The sequence below is a fragment of the Poecilia latipinna genome, unplaced genomic scaffold (genome assembly GCF_001443285.1).
Source record: "Poecilia latipinna isolate Pla-1442-1.1 unplaced genomic scaffold, P_latipinna-1.0 Scaffold1691, whole genome shotgun sequence".
In the NCBI taxonomy this organism is placed as follows: domain Eukaryota; kingdom Metazoa; phylum Chordata; class Actinopteri; order Cyprinodontiformes; family Poeciliidae; genus Poecilia; species Poecilia latipinna.
Genome location: NW_015114307.1, coordinates 171,002 through 186,495, shown reverse-complemented (window position 1 = coordinate 186,495; position 15,494 = coordinate 171,002). Strand labels below are relative to the sequence as shown.

Below are 15,494 nucleotides of genomic sequence, written 5' to 3'. Positions count from 1 at the left end.
AAATCCCTCTGGGGTGTCTCCCAAAAATGGCCCCCTTTTTAACCCTTTAAAAAATTTTTTTTTTTTTTTTTTTTTTTTTTTTTACCAGCATTTCACTGAGAAGCAGCTCACATAATGAGTCCAGCTGATGTGCAGTTCCACCAGGTGTTTGCTAATTGCTGCTGGCTAGTCTGAAGGAGCTGAGTAAGGGAGTTGTGGCAGAAGGCTGCTCTTAGAGGCGAAAGCTTGGAAACTGCAGCTCTGAGGAAGAGCTTGGTCCCTCCAAGCATTTTGTACAGCTGAATGGTTGCAATGGGAGATGAAAGGATCAAAACACTCTATGTATGTTTTTGATGAGATAATACTAACATGATGTAAAGCTCAAAACATTTTTCTTTCTTTCTTTACATAATGCTGTCCCTTTAATGGACTTTTTTCATTTGAATGATTTGAGTCTAACATAAAAAACAGTAAGTTGGTGAACAAGTCTATTTATACCTATACTTAGATTTGGGGAAATCCCACAAATTGCAGAAAGACTAAGATATTTCTTTCTTTTCTTTTTTTTTTTTGGTCATCAACAAAGTCCTACGTAAGAAGTTAATATCTGACTTCTGATCAGAAACAACATTTAAGCTGGTTGGCTTTGAGGGGCAGGGATAAAGCAAGCTAACATCAAATGTCTGGAGTGGTGAATATTTATGCAATCACTTATTTTCTGTTACATTCATTATCATGTTGCAGAAACCAGTTTGTACTATGACCTTAAAGGGAGTTTTTTGCACAAAAAAAAAAATTCTGATAATTGATTTGTACAAGTAATAAAAATATAAAACATCCAGGGGGGGTTAATGCTTTAGAAACATTTTTTTAAAATTGTTGCAGTTGTATAATTATCCCAAAATTAAAATGGATCAATAAAGCCCTAAATTAAGGATATCCATTCCTTGAGATTACATAGATATCTGATCAGAACATAACATTTCTCTCTCTTCTCCTTTAAGAAGTGTTTTTGTGCAGTAGCCTGAGTTTGCTTTTTCTTCTTATTGAACATTATATCAACCTGTCCATTGTGACTAGGGAAGAAAATTAGCCACTTGGCTAAGATCTCATGTATTTTGCCTGTAAATGTTAATGTTCCATTTTAAAAATTACACTTGAAACAATCAATAAAAACAAAATAAAAAAAATCTTAGTGGTCGTAAAACAACAAAAGGGCATTTTCTGTCATCTTCTGACATAAAATGCTAATCTGCTAAAAATGCTAGAACCGCCACTGGATGCCTCCCAGGATCAAAACAGTCTTATTGTGTGATGCAATAAATAACTTGATGTATAAGCAAAGAAAACATCCTACTAACTATATTTAGATCTGTAGCTTAATGTCAGTCATTTGCCATTCATTTGAAACCATTTTTATTCCATGTTTTTGCATTACATAATTTCAAAGAAAGGAAGGCAGTGCTCTCTCTGTAATCTATTCAGTGTGTTCACACCAGAACAGACTTGTTCTGCTCGGCTTCACAGCTCCTGCTTGTTCCTCACAGATGGGTTCTGGGGAAAGAGCTCTCACCAAACACCAGGGGCTCTGCTCCTCAGTAGACCCAAGACTGATATGGAATTTCCTACTTTACAGTCAGGAGTTGTCTGTTTTTTTGTTGTTTTTTTTTGTCTGCCAATTTTACTGGTACAACCTAAAGTACACAGAAATGGTTTGTTAAGTATGTAGTAGTTTATTCTATTGAAGGCATTACGTCACAACCCTACGATTCCTGATTAGCAGATCAATTTTAGGAGATGGAAAAAGAAAAGGGGAAAAAAAGACATGCATATCATAAATGAATTAGATACTCACGGTTTGGAAAAATTATGCAAAATTTTTATTGCAGAAAATTAATTACACTTTGACTCAAATTTCAGTTCAAATGGGGAAAACATCAATTTTAAAAATTAATATTTAAGATTTATAATTTATTCATTTAAATTTTATTTAAAATATCTCAAATTAGAACTGGTAATGCTGCTTGATAGTTGCATGTAATTGTAGCTAATTAAAGTTGTACTTCTGGAGATTGAATTAAATAGGTAATTATTGACATTTATGAAGACTGTAATGAGCAAAATAAGCTTATGACTTCCTGTAGCAAATATTAGCGTAAATCAAACACTTCCACTAATTAGCTTAGCCAATAAGAAAAAAGTCTGAGCTTAAAGAAGGAGAGTTAAGTCACTATGACTTTATAAGTTTACATTTCTACTCACTCCTTTTAACGTTTATTATTTATTTCTGTAATTTTACTTGTAGCTTTGAACTTCGAAAATACGAAAAATATTGTCTGTATGGCAAGACGATGTATCATATGATACCATTACTGAACAGGTATCCGCAATAAAACCTTTTCATTACAGACATAAGGAATGTCAATGTCAATTTTATTTATAAGAAAATTTATCAGAACATTTTCATAGGGGTGGACAGGCCGGGCCAGTAAAAAATTTGGGGTGGCACAGTTAAAAGAAAACAAACAAAACAAACAATAAATAAATAAATAAATAAAGAGATAGACTCACGCTGTGTGTGATGGAAAGCGAACATGCTGTTTAGATGCTTTTCTTCATCAGAAAGCTGGAGAAGCTTGTCAAAGTTTATGGAAAGATGGATGGGCCTAAATACAGGAAAATCCTGGGAGAAAACCTGTTAGAGGCTACAAACAAGCAAAAAATAAAAAACAATAACCTTGAGCCTGGGATGGGCTTTATTCTCTGATAGGAACACTCTGAACATACACGAAAGGTTTAGATGAAAGCATTTCCATATCGCCACCTTTCTGAAATATTTTATTTTGGCAAAAGTGATTTGTTTTCCCCCAGATAATTTTTCTGGCAAAAATTACTTGGACCATTAGGAAGGTGACAATATGTTAGAATGGCCTAGTCAAAGTCCTGGGTGTTAAGTCCAACTGAGGCTATGAGGGAATACTTGGAAATTGATGTTGATAGATACTCTCCATCCAGTCTGAGTTTCTAATATTCAGCAAACAATAATCTACAAAATATTGGTCTTCAGATGTGAAAATATAAATATAATTGTATCTATCTTGTAACTATTTAAATTGTTGTGTGACTCAGGAGGGGCGGAGAATAAAAATAATATGGTTCAATCCCGGCAAAAATGCTCAAATGTCTAAAACTGCAGCGCTGGGAGTGCAGTGTGATTATATGTGAAGACAGACTGCCAAACCCGACAGAGTTCACGCAGCCTCCTCTGGTCAGTCTTCCACCGCTAGAGGGAGACAGCGCTTTCTTCTTGGACGCCTTGGCCGCTTAAAAGACCGTCTTTGCCACCCTGTCCTTGTTTGTGCGTTTTAATCAGCTATTGGAAAATAACAGGTATCCTTCTCCGTTCCCCCTCTGGCTCCCAGAGACACCCAGGAAGGCACGGACACCTAAAATCAAGCCCGTCTGGTTCGGTGTGTGTGTGTGTGGTGGGGAGGGGGGCGCTACCTTCCTGACCGAAGCAGAAGAACAACTGCTGCCGCTGCTGGCCACGAGCCGCCGAGCTGAACCGAAACGTGTCCACGGAGAGAGTCACCGCAGTGGGCTGGGTGTTGATGTGAGGCAGGCTGCTTTAATGGGGCTGCTGTCAGCCCGCCTGCCCGCCCTCTGAGCCCCGATTCACGCCTGGATTCAGACCCATAAAAGAGCCATCTGTGGATATGGAATGGTGCATTCTGCAGGGCCAAGTTTTCAGCCTCTGAAAAACACCGGAATCATGGACAGTCATCCGCTGTAAGTGTGCGCGCGCGCGTGTGTGTGTGTGTGCGTGTGTGTGTTGACATTTCCCAATGGCTGCTTGACGGATGGTGCCGCAGTAGCAGAGACCCTGGGCAACCGGTGAGGCAGCTGACTGAGCGGGGGAGAGTTTCTCCCGCAGCCTGGCGGCGCGGCGCGGTGCGGTGCAGGGTCTGAATGATCTGGTGGATGCAGCAGCAGGAGGGGCAGGCTGCAGGATCCAGATCCGGGGATTTTGTTTGTTCTGTTTTTGGCCAAAGATTACGAGCGTGGACTCCCACAACGGCGCGCGTGTGGGTGTGTTTGTGACAGAAAACAGGGGCGACGTGATTTTGCCACGAGCGGCATAAATGATGTTGTGTTGGTACTTTTATTATGAAGGAGAGGCCGGAGGTGGGGAGATTTCTAAGATGCATCAACTACAACTGTTATCTGTCCAGCAGTTTTAGCGCCGTGTCTTTACTCTGCTGTATCAGTTTCCAAAGTGAGTCCCGGGGGCCATGTACGGCCCTCTGGATGATTTCGTTTGGCCCCGTGGGTCCGCAATTCAGGAATGGAGCAAATTTGCGATTAATTTGCTCTGCCCTCCCCCCCTCCCCCCAAACGTAAAATAAAAAAGAAGAAAAAGCGGACAATAATCTCCAAAACAGTTTGGGATTTGTTTTAACCCGACATTTAATACAGCGATTTTGTAACTTTTGAATTAACAGTGATTTACAGATTCCTTTTATTAGTTAATATATTAACAAATGTCTTAAGAACAAAATTTTAAGTTTTAGTGGAAAAAAAGTGTCTTGAAGATTAATTTTTAAAATATCTGTATTTTTCTTCTCCATCACACTTCTTGGGTTTTTATAGATTAGTGATGTCAGTCAGTCCACCATCTTGTTTGACAGGAGTGTTTTACAGCTTCATCACATACATACTTAATCTTTTAACACATCAGCATCCATTAATTAACAGCAGTTGGTGGGATTTTGAAACAATTGTGCAAACTACTGAGTCTGTCTGGAAAAAGACTCTTAAGTTTAAGACATTCTGGTAAAATGTTGTGTTAATTTTATGACTAAATTATTATAATTAAACATACATTCTTGTAGAAGGAATGATTATTTGAAAATATTTTCTAGCATTTGTAACTTTTTTTTTTTGCAAAGAAAGCAAAATAAAAATTAAAATCAGATCTGGTATGGAAAAAAAAATAGATTTTATTTTTAAGCCGTAAGCCAGCTGTACTTGGGAGCATGAATAAGGTTTACACAACAAATTTGAGTTTTTATGCTGTAATTGTTAATTTTGTGGGTTGAAAAACAAAAAACGGGGAAATGGTCCAGTTAAAAACTGAATAAATACTTTAACCTGAGTTAAAAAGCTTCATTGCAAGGATTGTGATATTTCTTATACTGTCCATCCTCCATGCAGAAAGAATCCAGGTAGTGAAATCAGTGCCAGACGCTTGATGATTCTTTAAAGTGTGGTAGTGAAAATCTGAGCACCAATGTTGTTCCTTCAGTCTTTTTCAGCAACCATTTTTAGAAGTTGCCTGCCTGAACATGTTGCTTTATTTTGAGTTTTTTATTTTGGATGTCTGAGGAAGTTGGTGGTATTGAATCTATAGCTGTGAAAAGAGAAATATCAGAAATGAAAATGTTTCATCAACAGCTCCATACTGTAGCCATGACAACATTATGTTGTACCAATAGGAAAAGTCAGAAATGTTTGAGTTCTGGTGTCGAGTCGTAAATACACTCACTATCAACAGCCATAGATATTTTCATCTAGAAGTTTTAGTCATGCATTTCATTTTTTTATTTTTTTTTTATTTTGCGGAGTTTGACATCCAACTTGACTGATGTTTCCTTATTGACCTTTTAACTAGAGGTGCACGATAAATCGGCCAGCTGATAAAGCACCGCTAATATCCTTCATTTTGGGAGATCAGCCGATACTTCTACGTGAAGCCGATCTTATCCACTGATCTCATCAGCCTCAGCAAAGGTCTAAAAATCAACCACTGTCCTCTTTTGCTATTTCAGACAAAAAAAAAAAAAATGTCAAAGCAGGTTGAGCTTTTTAAAGATCGGTAATCAGTGATTGGTCAGAAAGCTGCAATTTGCGCATCCCTCTTTTTAACTGATGTTTAAACACAATATGATGCACTTGTATATATCTTAGTGATGTTGAGGGTTTTGTCTAATCCAGACTGTGGTAATCAGACTTTGATGGCCCCACAACACACACTTAGTGTGGAGAACTAAAATATTGTTTTAGATGACTTAATGGTGAATTATGATTTATTTAAACCTTGCAGTATAGAGAATTAAATAACATTTTAACTTTTGACTGTGGAGCTCAACAGTCCTGAAGGCGTAAAACCTGCACAGATCTTTGGTTGTTAGACCCGTCGCAATTAAACAAGTAATTACATGATAAATTAAAACAAGCTTAATAACTTCCATTTGCATGATTTCTTATTTTTCTCTTTTCTCTTGTTCTACCAAAAACTGGATGACTGAAGTCTTCAGTCTGGTTCTTTGGTCTCGGTTAGCCTTTTATTTTTTTAAGCATAATTTTATTTTTACAGAGACTTCCTAATTAATTTTATTTGTTATTTCTGTTGTTTTATTTATTTATTTTGGATATTTAGAATGTCTTCCAGTATTAAATGTTCTTTGGATTTTAAAGTTTACTGATCTTTTAGAATGTCTCCTTGTATTAGTAGTTACATTTATATTATTTGAAAGTGGCCTAAAAACAACAATATTATTGTTTATTACAATAACTTCTGGGACAATTTATTGTTATCATGACAGGGCTAATTACCACGCCTGCTCTAATGCCTGTGTATGTTTATGTTCTGTATTAATGTGTGTGTGTGTGTTCTAGGTGTACTAGGCTGTGTCCACACTCTCTGGATAAGGAGGATGGAGTGGAGAGGCAGGGCCCCGTCACCCTGAACCCTCGGCACATGAGGAAGGCCTTTAAGGTCATGAATGAGCTGCGCAGGTGATTTGTCCTCTCTACCGGGTTGTTTGTCCTCCTCCGCTGTCGGTGTAACCTGCAACCTGTTTCCCGCTTCATCTCCTCTGTGCAGCCAGAGCCTGTTGTGTGATGTGACTATAGTCGCAGAGGATGTAGAGATTGCTGCTCACAGGGTGGTTCTGGCTGCCGGGAGCCCTTATTTCCACGCCATGTTTACAGGTATGGACTGTCCTCTGTCCCCGGCGTGCTTCAGTTAGAGCAGGACGATATGGCTAAAAACCCCCCCCAAAAAACGTATCACAATATCAGCATTTCATATCAGTCCATATAGATAATTTGTAGCATCCAGTCAATGGTTAAATGATGATTTATTAAAACCATCCGTATCATTCATCAACCAATGTAAGAGCTAGCCAAAGAGAACAGATAATATTACAACTGCCATCCGTTGTCGTACATCCTGTTCAGTTCCTTTAATAATGCCATCAATCGCACATTTTTTCATAAAAATCTCAAGATTCTCACATTTTAAATTTCAATCCCAGTTACTTCTTCCATCTTCCCTTATTGACTGAAGCTAAAAGTGAGTTGCTGTTGATCATTTTTTCTGTTTTGCTGTCAACCTTTTCTGTTCATTGTGTTTAACTGCATTCCTTTACCTTAAAAGGAAAGTTACCAAAATAAAAGCGTATAACCTTAACAGGAATTACAGTAACTTAACTTCACTCAGTTAGCCTTTACATAATTATTGCTTAGTTTTTTTGTTTTAAATATCTGAAATACAGACAAACTTGTGACCTTTAATGTTTTATCCACAGTTTTAAATTTCATGCCATTGGTTTGTATTGTTAAGCAGTTATGAGGCTCAGTGCAGAAACCTGAAACTGCTGCTGTGCAAGTCACTCAACAGGTTGTTGCTAGGTAACCAAAGAGTGAGTGAGTTGGTTGATGCTAGTCATCTTGCCTAGCACTCTTGTGAGAGGTTGAGCAGCTAAAGCCTTTCCTCTGCCTACATTCCCCAGAATGCCGTGCGGTTCTCGATCATACTTCAGTGAATTTGTTTATATTAAATATCTTAACAGACATATTATCTACTAATATTGCTCACGTGTTTATTGGAATATATATTGATATTGATTTAGTGTCCAGCCATAATTTCAGTTTCTGTCTACCAGCTGCGTTTGTCACTAACTGAATCGTGACGTTTTTAATTGCTGTGGACAGGAGAGATGACGGAGAGCAGAGCCAAACGAGTGAGGATAAAGGAGATGGGCGGCTGGACTCTGGGCCTGCTGGTGGACTACATCTACACAGCAGAGATTCAGGTCACCGAGGACAACGTCCAGGTAACCAAACACACCGTGGTCACTGGTCAGACACTGACAGCGACATGTAAACATATTCGTACCTCTTAAACTTCTTCACATCACAACCAGCATATTTTATTGTTTTTTTTTTTAATGATTGACCAAAACAGAGACGTGCATTACTATGAAGAGAAAGGAATCTGATGCATGGTTTTAATTTTGACCAATAAAAGTCAGGGAGTTCTGGGATGCATTTCTATTCTCAGCTGGATTTGTGTCTGGACTTTCAATCACATGAATAGTTATTTGATCTAAATCCTCTATTGTAGCTCTGGTTCATGTCCGGGTGGTTATCCTGATAGGAAGTGAACGTTGCCCCAGTGTCTGGTCCTCTGCAGCCTCTGACGGCCCTGCTGCTACGAGAAGAAAAATGGCGGATGCACAGAACTGATTAGTTGTAAATTCATGACCTTGTTTAGCAGTTCCACAGCAAATACTGTGACGGAATAGATGAGAAAATGTCATGGACTTTAGAGAAAAAGAAATGGACTGAAAAAAATGACCCAAAAAGAACATAAAGATATCTGTGCAACACAAAGAATACATGTAAATTCTCTGCTCTCCTACACACTCAAAGAGCACCAAAAATGTATTTAAGGGTTAAAAAATTAGATTTTTTATGGTATGTCCCCTTTAACTTCCACTTACTTCCATGTCTTTGCTGAGGATGATGTTACCACTCCCATGTTTCACAGTGTTGGTGGTGTGGAACATTAGTTTTCAGAGTTATGGTCTCATCCAGAACACCTCCCTCCAGCGGCCCCCTGCTCAGGTCTATGCTAAACCGTAACCATGACAGCTGCTGTCTTTCTCTTTGCCACTCTTTGTGTTTGCGCCCGCCAGGCTCTGCTGCCTGCAGCGGGACTGCTGCAGCTCAGCGAGGTGAAGAAGGCCTGCTGCGAGTTCCTGGGCTCCCAGCTCCACCCGTCCAACTGCCTGGGGATCAGAGCCTTCGCCGACCTACATGCCTGCTCCCAGCTTCTGTGTCTGGCTAACAGCTATGCAGGTTTGTGTCCTCAGACTCTGGCAACACTTCCCACCGCTTCATTAAGTGCAGTTTGCATTTGTTCGGGTCTATCTAGGACAGGGGGGGGGGGGACGAGACAGAATGAGGACAGGTGTAATTAATGGAGACGCTGTGGAAAACTTCTGTTGGTGCCCGAGAAGTAGTACCGACGCATTATGTCTGTGCTGACAGAGCATAATTTCACGGAGGTGGTGGGGAGTGAGGAGTTTCTGAACCTGGGCATGGAGCAGGTGTCCAGCCTGATCGCCAGTGACAAGCTCACCATCCCGTCAGAGGAGAAGGTGCACGTCCCCGCTGGCCTGCGCTCAGGTGTGACACAGCAGACACACACACACCCCTCAGCCTTACTCAGGTCTGTGTTTCTGCAAAGGTGTTTGAAGCAGTGATCGCTTGGGTCAACCATGACAAAGATGTCCGACAGGAACACCTTGCCCACCTGATGGAGCATGTCCGCCTGCCGCTGCTCTCCAGAGAATACCTGGTGCAGGTACGCTCAACCTGTCTGCTTTTTGTTCATCAGATAAAATACCTACATTATTTCAGCAGAGAAGACTTCTTCTTACTGCATGAGCCATGAGATTCCAACTTTTACTTCATCAAAGGGGGAGTATCAACCTTTTTGAGCATTACATCATGTTATAATGTTATTCGCTCAAAAACCATATCTTGGGCATTGCTTTGATTCTTTCATGCACGTTTGAGAAATCCTTTAATCTCCATGGCAACCATTCAGCTGTGGAATCTGTCACCACCTTTCAGTCGAGCTGCTCCTCAACAACTGAACCTGTGAGCTGCAGTTTCCAAGCTTCCACCTCACAGGAAGCTGCTGAGCTTATATGAGCTACTTCTCAGTGAAATGCTGGTTAAAAACATTATTATAGGGTTAATTTAACCCTTTTCACCCCTTGACATCACACCTTTCATTTATAGTGAACTAGAGTGACTGTATCTGGAAGCTTGACTCGCCTCAGGATGAGTGATTTTTAAAAGTGAAGAGTACGCCGTCACTTACTGTCTAATTAATTCATCTTTTAAAGCCTGACCTCTTGGGGAAGTCATGTCCTTTCAGAAAAAAGAAATGGATTGAGATGGTGGTGAACAGTAATGCATCAGGTGAAATTGCAGCATATGAACATTAATTCTACCTCATTGATCCTAGCATAAAACTGCTGTCGGAAGCTGGCAGATCTAAACACATAAACATGGATACTTCTGAGACGTGACAGAACCTGAGTTAATTACAGATTTGTTTGTTGGAAAACCCCCCAAAAAGGACAAACATCATTTGTGCTTTAAAATGACTTTTGTCAAATAGTACAGTAGGAGTAAACTAATCTCCAGACAAGCCCTTTTTACACCAAATCAGTAAAATTAACAGTTTTTGCTATAGCTGGAGGCATAGAAACAGATACTGTAGTCTAAATTATGCAGTTTACATTTAATAAGTCAATGCTGAAGATTTGATTAATTATGTGAACGAATTCAGTTGAGATGGACAAAATTATTTATTTAAAACCTGAGAGAACATGCAGTCTAATAGAAACTGAATCTGAATTGACTGAAAGCATCCGACTGTGGTGAATAAAACACCTTGACACAAACAAGCGGAGCAAGAAGCTCTCAGTCGACGTCCCAGCTGATTCAGCAGCTGAGGTCTGTCAGAGATGAACACAGATGGTCACGACTCAACTGTTCCGTACGTTTGTTTCTGACTGAGTGCGAGATGATTATTCATGCTTTAGTCTCATCTTATTTAGACTCTTCTAATAATCCTTTTACCTATTCAGTAGGAACAAGTTGGCCTGTTTCCAGGCAGAATTCTTTACACCTGCTTTAATCTCTTTACAGTGACTGCTGGTAAGTCTTGGCATGAGTTGTAAAATTTCCAGTCCTCCTGTTCAGAAGCAAAGCTGTCCAGCTTCAGTTTTTGAGTCTGAGTAGTGACAGTTTGTCTGGTCAGAGGGTAAATTAGTAGCACAGACTCATGTAGCGCGACAGCAGACCGTAACGCATCACTTCAGTCTTTGACTGCTGTACATTATGCTGAAATCTAAGTCATTTAGATGTAGATTTATGTTATTGTCATTGCACAAAGACACAACAGTGAATTTAGTAACAACATGTCACTGAAAAATCACTGAAAAACTATAAGTATTACTATTTATACATGCAGAGAAAGATGTATACATATGAATACATACAAGTTACTGGTGCAGGTGACTTAAATTAGGTAAATGTAAACAGAGTTTTGATGGTGAGATTTTATAATTTCTTGTTTTCATTTTGACTTTAATACTTAATACTGTTTTAGGTGTATCACATTTATTTCTATGTGTTGTGAAGCACTTTGTGATTTATAATTGTGAAATGATTTATATAATAAGATGATATTTACTGCAAAATTGGCGATTTGACATATGAAGTTACTGAAATAACCTAAATATCCCTTCTTAAGTCCTGGAATAAATTGTATTACTTTTTAGCTGCTAAGACAGGGTAAACAGAATAACCTTTGACTTAAGAATTTAAATGAAAGAAGTAACTGCTATCCAGGATTCCAAAATCTTTGCAAATCCTGTAGAGTTTAACAGGCCAGGTCAGTTCAGTGTCACATTCACAGAGATGTTTGAATTCAAATAAAAATGATTGATCCCAAAGGAAAATTTAATCTTGTTGTAAATCATAGAAAAGGGCCGAGATGTCATCCCTGAGGTACTCCACCTCTAAGCCAAGCCACTGCAGCTAAGTAACAGCAAGTCTCCTGTTAATTTAAATGGATGACCTCAACAAAAACGCTGTGATTGTAGACATTGAAGAGAGTGCAATGATCATTACTATCTGAGCTGATTAAACTGTAGTGGATGAGTATTTGCACATTTTAGACATTTTATATTGTATGTTTGTTCTACAGTTTTTGTCTCTGGCAAGAAAATGTTTGCTCAATTTAAATCAAGAGTTTGTCGATGTAAATGGCCAATACCAAGAACGTTTGCTTCGGCTTTCTTCGAGCTCGTCCTTATGGTTACCAGAACCTGGTAGCTGGCTAGTTCCGTTTTCTGATTGGTTTCCGTTTGGCCATCAGCGTGTCGAAGAAGAGTCCCTGATAAAGAACAGCAGTGCCTGCAAAGACTACCTGATCGAGGCCATGAAGTACCACCTGTTGCCAGCCGACCAGCGAGCTCTGATGAAGACCGCTCGAACCCGGATGAGAACGCCAGTCTCCTGCCCCAAGGTACAGATTGTCACCACTCAGAGCCTTTTCTTCAGAGGAGCGGAGATGTTCCAAGTGTTGTTCAAACACTCTTTTAAGTGCTGTGTCACTTCTCTTGCATTTAGGTGATGGTGGTGGTTGGAGGTCAGGCGCCGAAGGCCATCCGAAGTGTTGAGTGTTTTGACTTTGAGGAGCAGCGATGGTACCAAGTGGCTGAACTTCCTACTAGAAGATGCAGAGCAGGTAGGAAAACCTGAACTGCTAAAACTGCCTTGTGATAGTATTCTCACCCCGTGAACTTTTTCCCATGTTTTCCACATTACTGCCACAAACCTGAAAATGCTTAGCTCAGATTTTATTTCGGAGAGCAACTCAAAGTTGTACTTAATTATAGCAAAGTGGAAGAAAAACTATGGAGTACTTGTGATAGTTTCTCCCTCTAGAGCTGTGGACCTTGATTTGGTGTTTGAACTGGGCCAAATGTGAAATCCCTTCTAGGGGAGTGAATATATTTGCATTGCTCTGAATAAAGTGCTGTGTACTCTGAAGATGGTGGAAAGCTGTGTCTCCAGAGCACGTATGGACCAGCCTAAGGCTTCCTCTAAGATTTATTGAAACCTCTAAGAGAACACCAGTAAACAACTACTTGGTGTTAAATTCACTGGTGGGTGTTGGGTCTCCAGGTGTGGTGTACATGGGTGGGTCTGTGTATGCCGTTGGTGGTTTCAATGGCTCTTTGCGAGTGCGGACGGTGGACTGCTACGAACCGGTGATGGACCGTTGGACAAGTGTGAGCAGCATGCAGGACCGCAGGTCGACACTCGGCGCCGCTGTGCTCAATGGACTCCTGTATGCCGTAGGGGGCTTCGACGGCAGCAGAGGTACCGCTTCCTCCTTCTCTGGTTGAAACCTGACGAGACGCGTTTGTGAAGTGATGGATGACGGACGGTAGTTCCTCTTACTGGTTCGTTCTCTGTGACTGCAGGTCTTTCCACAGTTGAGGCCTACAACGCCAAGACTGACGAGTGGTTCCACGTGTTGCCCATGAGCACCCGGCGCAGCAGCGTAGGAGTCGGTGTTGTCAACGGTGATTGCAGCTCTGTTTTTGATTTGAAGGTTGACAAATAGGCGGTACAAAAAGCGCATGAAAAAACAAATGTTTAGCCGACCGCGGTCTTAGGAGCCGGGTTCATTGAACCCCACAAGCTTTTTACCACTGTCTGGAGGAGTTAGCTTTTTAGAGTTGTTTTTTTTTGCCCTCCCCGCTGTCCGAGCTTGACACCTGCCACGCTCCTCCTTAGTGCCACGCTGAGACCGCTGTATTTTAGTTTTACAGGAAACCACTTTAAATACCATTAGTTGTTCAATTTGAAATGATTTCCGATGCTTCCAGGGATCCTGTATGCTGTGGGAGGTTACGACGGAGCCACCAGGCAGTGCCTGAGTACAGTGGAAGCTTACAATCCTAAAAACAACGCGTGGAGCTACATAGCAGAGATGGGCACGAGACGCAGTGGAGCAGGTGTGTGTTTGTGTCATCAAATGTGAGAGTTTAGGTTTTATTAAAGGGTTAGTGATATCTATTACAAAATTAACTTTTGTTAATCTTTACATCATGTTACAATGTTATTTCCTCATCAAAAACATAGTGTCACCTTGATTCTTTCATGCATGTTTGAAAACATTTTTAAACTTTCCATGGCAACCACTCAACTGTTCAAGTGGACCTTACAGAGGTCCACTCTGAGGTCAGAGGTCAAACGATAAAATAAAAATAAATAAAACTCAGTCAGTGAGTCCATAACTCCATGCAGTCTGCAGGGTTTTCTTAGAAATATAAACTTTTTCAACTACTTTGCTTAATTAATTGAGTGATAAGTAGGGTCAATTGGAATGTATGTGCGATTGAATTGAAATTATTTTTTAAAGTGCCTTGAGACTATATTTGTTGTGATTTGGTGCAATACAAATAAAATACAATTTAATTCAGTCGGTGATTGCACCACAGGTAAGAGGCTAGTTTGTGCAAGTAACAACTCTTTGGTGTAGAAGTTCTTACTGTGGGAAGAAGACTCATAGTTTGGTGGTTTATCTATCTTGATGTCTCCAAAATATAAGAAACTACTAGAAAAACGCTTTAAAAAAGGCACACTACTAATGTTGACAGCTCTAATCCTGCTTACTGGTAAAATGAGATACTCAACAGTTGTGTTACTGCAGCACAATAGATCTGATCCTGTACGGTGCTTTTCCCAGGTGTGGGTGTGTTAAAAGGTTTGCTGTACGCTGTGGGGGGGCATGACGGTCCGTTGGTGAGGAAGAGCTGTGAAGTTTACGATCCAGCCACCAACAGCTGGCGGCAGGTAGCCGACATGAACATGTGTCGACGGAACGCAGGTGAGTCAGGAGGACTAACCCACTCGGACGCATCAGATGCTGGTTTTTCCACTGGTGGATGTTCGTCTCTGTGTGTCTGTGCTCTCAGGTGTGTGTGCCATAAACAACCTGCTGTACGTGGTGGGAGGCGACGACGGCAGCTGCAACTTAGCCTCAGTGGAATTCTACAACCCAACCACTGACAAGTGGACGCTACTGCCAACCTGCATGAGCACAGGCCGCAGTTATGCAGGTCAGTGAGCAAGTCGAGCCCCAGACACAATGTGACTTTTACCAAGTTTTTTTTTTTTAAACCCTTTTTTTCCAGATAAAAATAATTTAAATGTGAATTACTGGGTTCATACTTTGAAAACTACATTTTGCTGCAATTAAAGCTGCAGATATTTTAGAATATGTCACCTTCCACATGTTTGCTGTGCTTTGGACTGAAACACATTTGACTTTCCTCTACAAGAACACTCAGCATGTCCACTATGGACTTAAAGTTTCATCACAAAATTTTGTGATAAAATTTTGTATTATTATTATAATGATCAAAATGACGATGAGAATTATTTATTTTTTTGCTTTTTTTTTTTTTTTTTTTTTTTTTTTTTTTTTTTTTTTTGTTTTTCCTGTGACCTCGGGCCAAAAAAAAAAAACCCCTTTTAAAAAACTTTAAAAAAAAAAATAAAAACATAAAATTTTTTTTTTTTTTTTTTTTTTTTTTTTTTTTTTTTTTTTTTTTTTTTTTTTTTTT

General features: G+C 39.9%; 1 protein-coding gene across 2 annotated transcripts in view; it reads left to right on the top strand.

Annotated features, from left to right (window-relative positions):
- Positions 1–3,280: 3,280 nt before the first annotated feature.
- klhl2 (kelch-like family member 2) overlaps positions 3,281–15,494 on the top strand; it is a 17,730-nt gene continuing 5,516 nt past the window's right edge. The window contains exons 1-14 of one of the 2 annotated variants that reach the window (XM_015060167.1): positions 3,281–3,768; positions 6,658–6,777; positions 6,866–6,972; positions 7,978–8,099; positions 8,964–9,126; positions 9,319–9,428; positions 9,518–9,634; positions 12,230–12,379; positions 12,484–12,601; positions 13,042–13,239; positions 13,344–13,445; positions 13,752–13,880; positions 14,615–14,755; positions 14,844–14,987. In XM_015060167.1, the coding sequence (XP_014915653.1) occupies positions 3,701–3,768; positions 6,658–6,777; positions 6,866–6,972; positions 7,978–8,099; positions 8,964–9,126; positions 9,319–9,428; positions 9,518–9,634; positions 12,230–12,379; positions 12,484–12,601; positions 13,042–13,239; positions 13,344–13,445; positions 13,752–13,880; positions 14,615–14,755; positions 14,844–14,987 (1,789 nt within the window). In that variant the 5' untranslated portion in view covers positions 3,281–3,700. The remainder of the gene's footprint in view (positions 3,769–6,657; positions 6,778–6,865; positions 6,973–7,977; positions 8,100–8,963; positions 9,127–9,318; positions 9,429–9,517; positions 9,635–12,229; positions 12,380–12,483; positions 12,602–13,041; positions 13,240–13,343; positions 13,446–13,751; positions 13,881–14,614; positions 14,756–14,843; positions 14,988–15,494) is intronic. The other variant, XM_015060168.1, reaches the window with a different exon arrangement.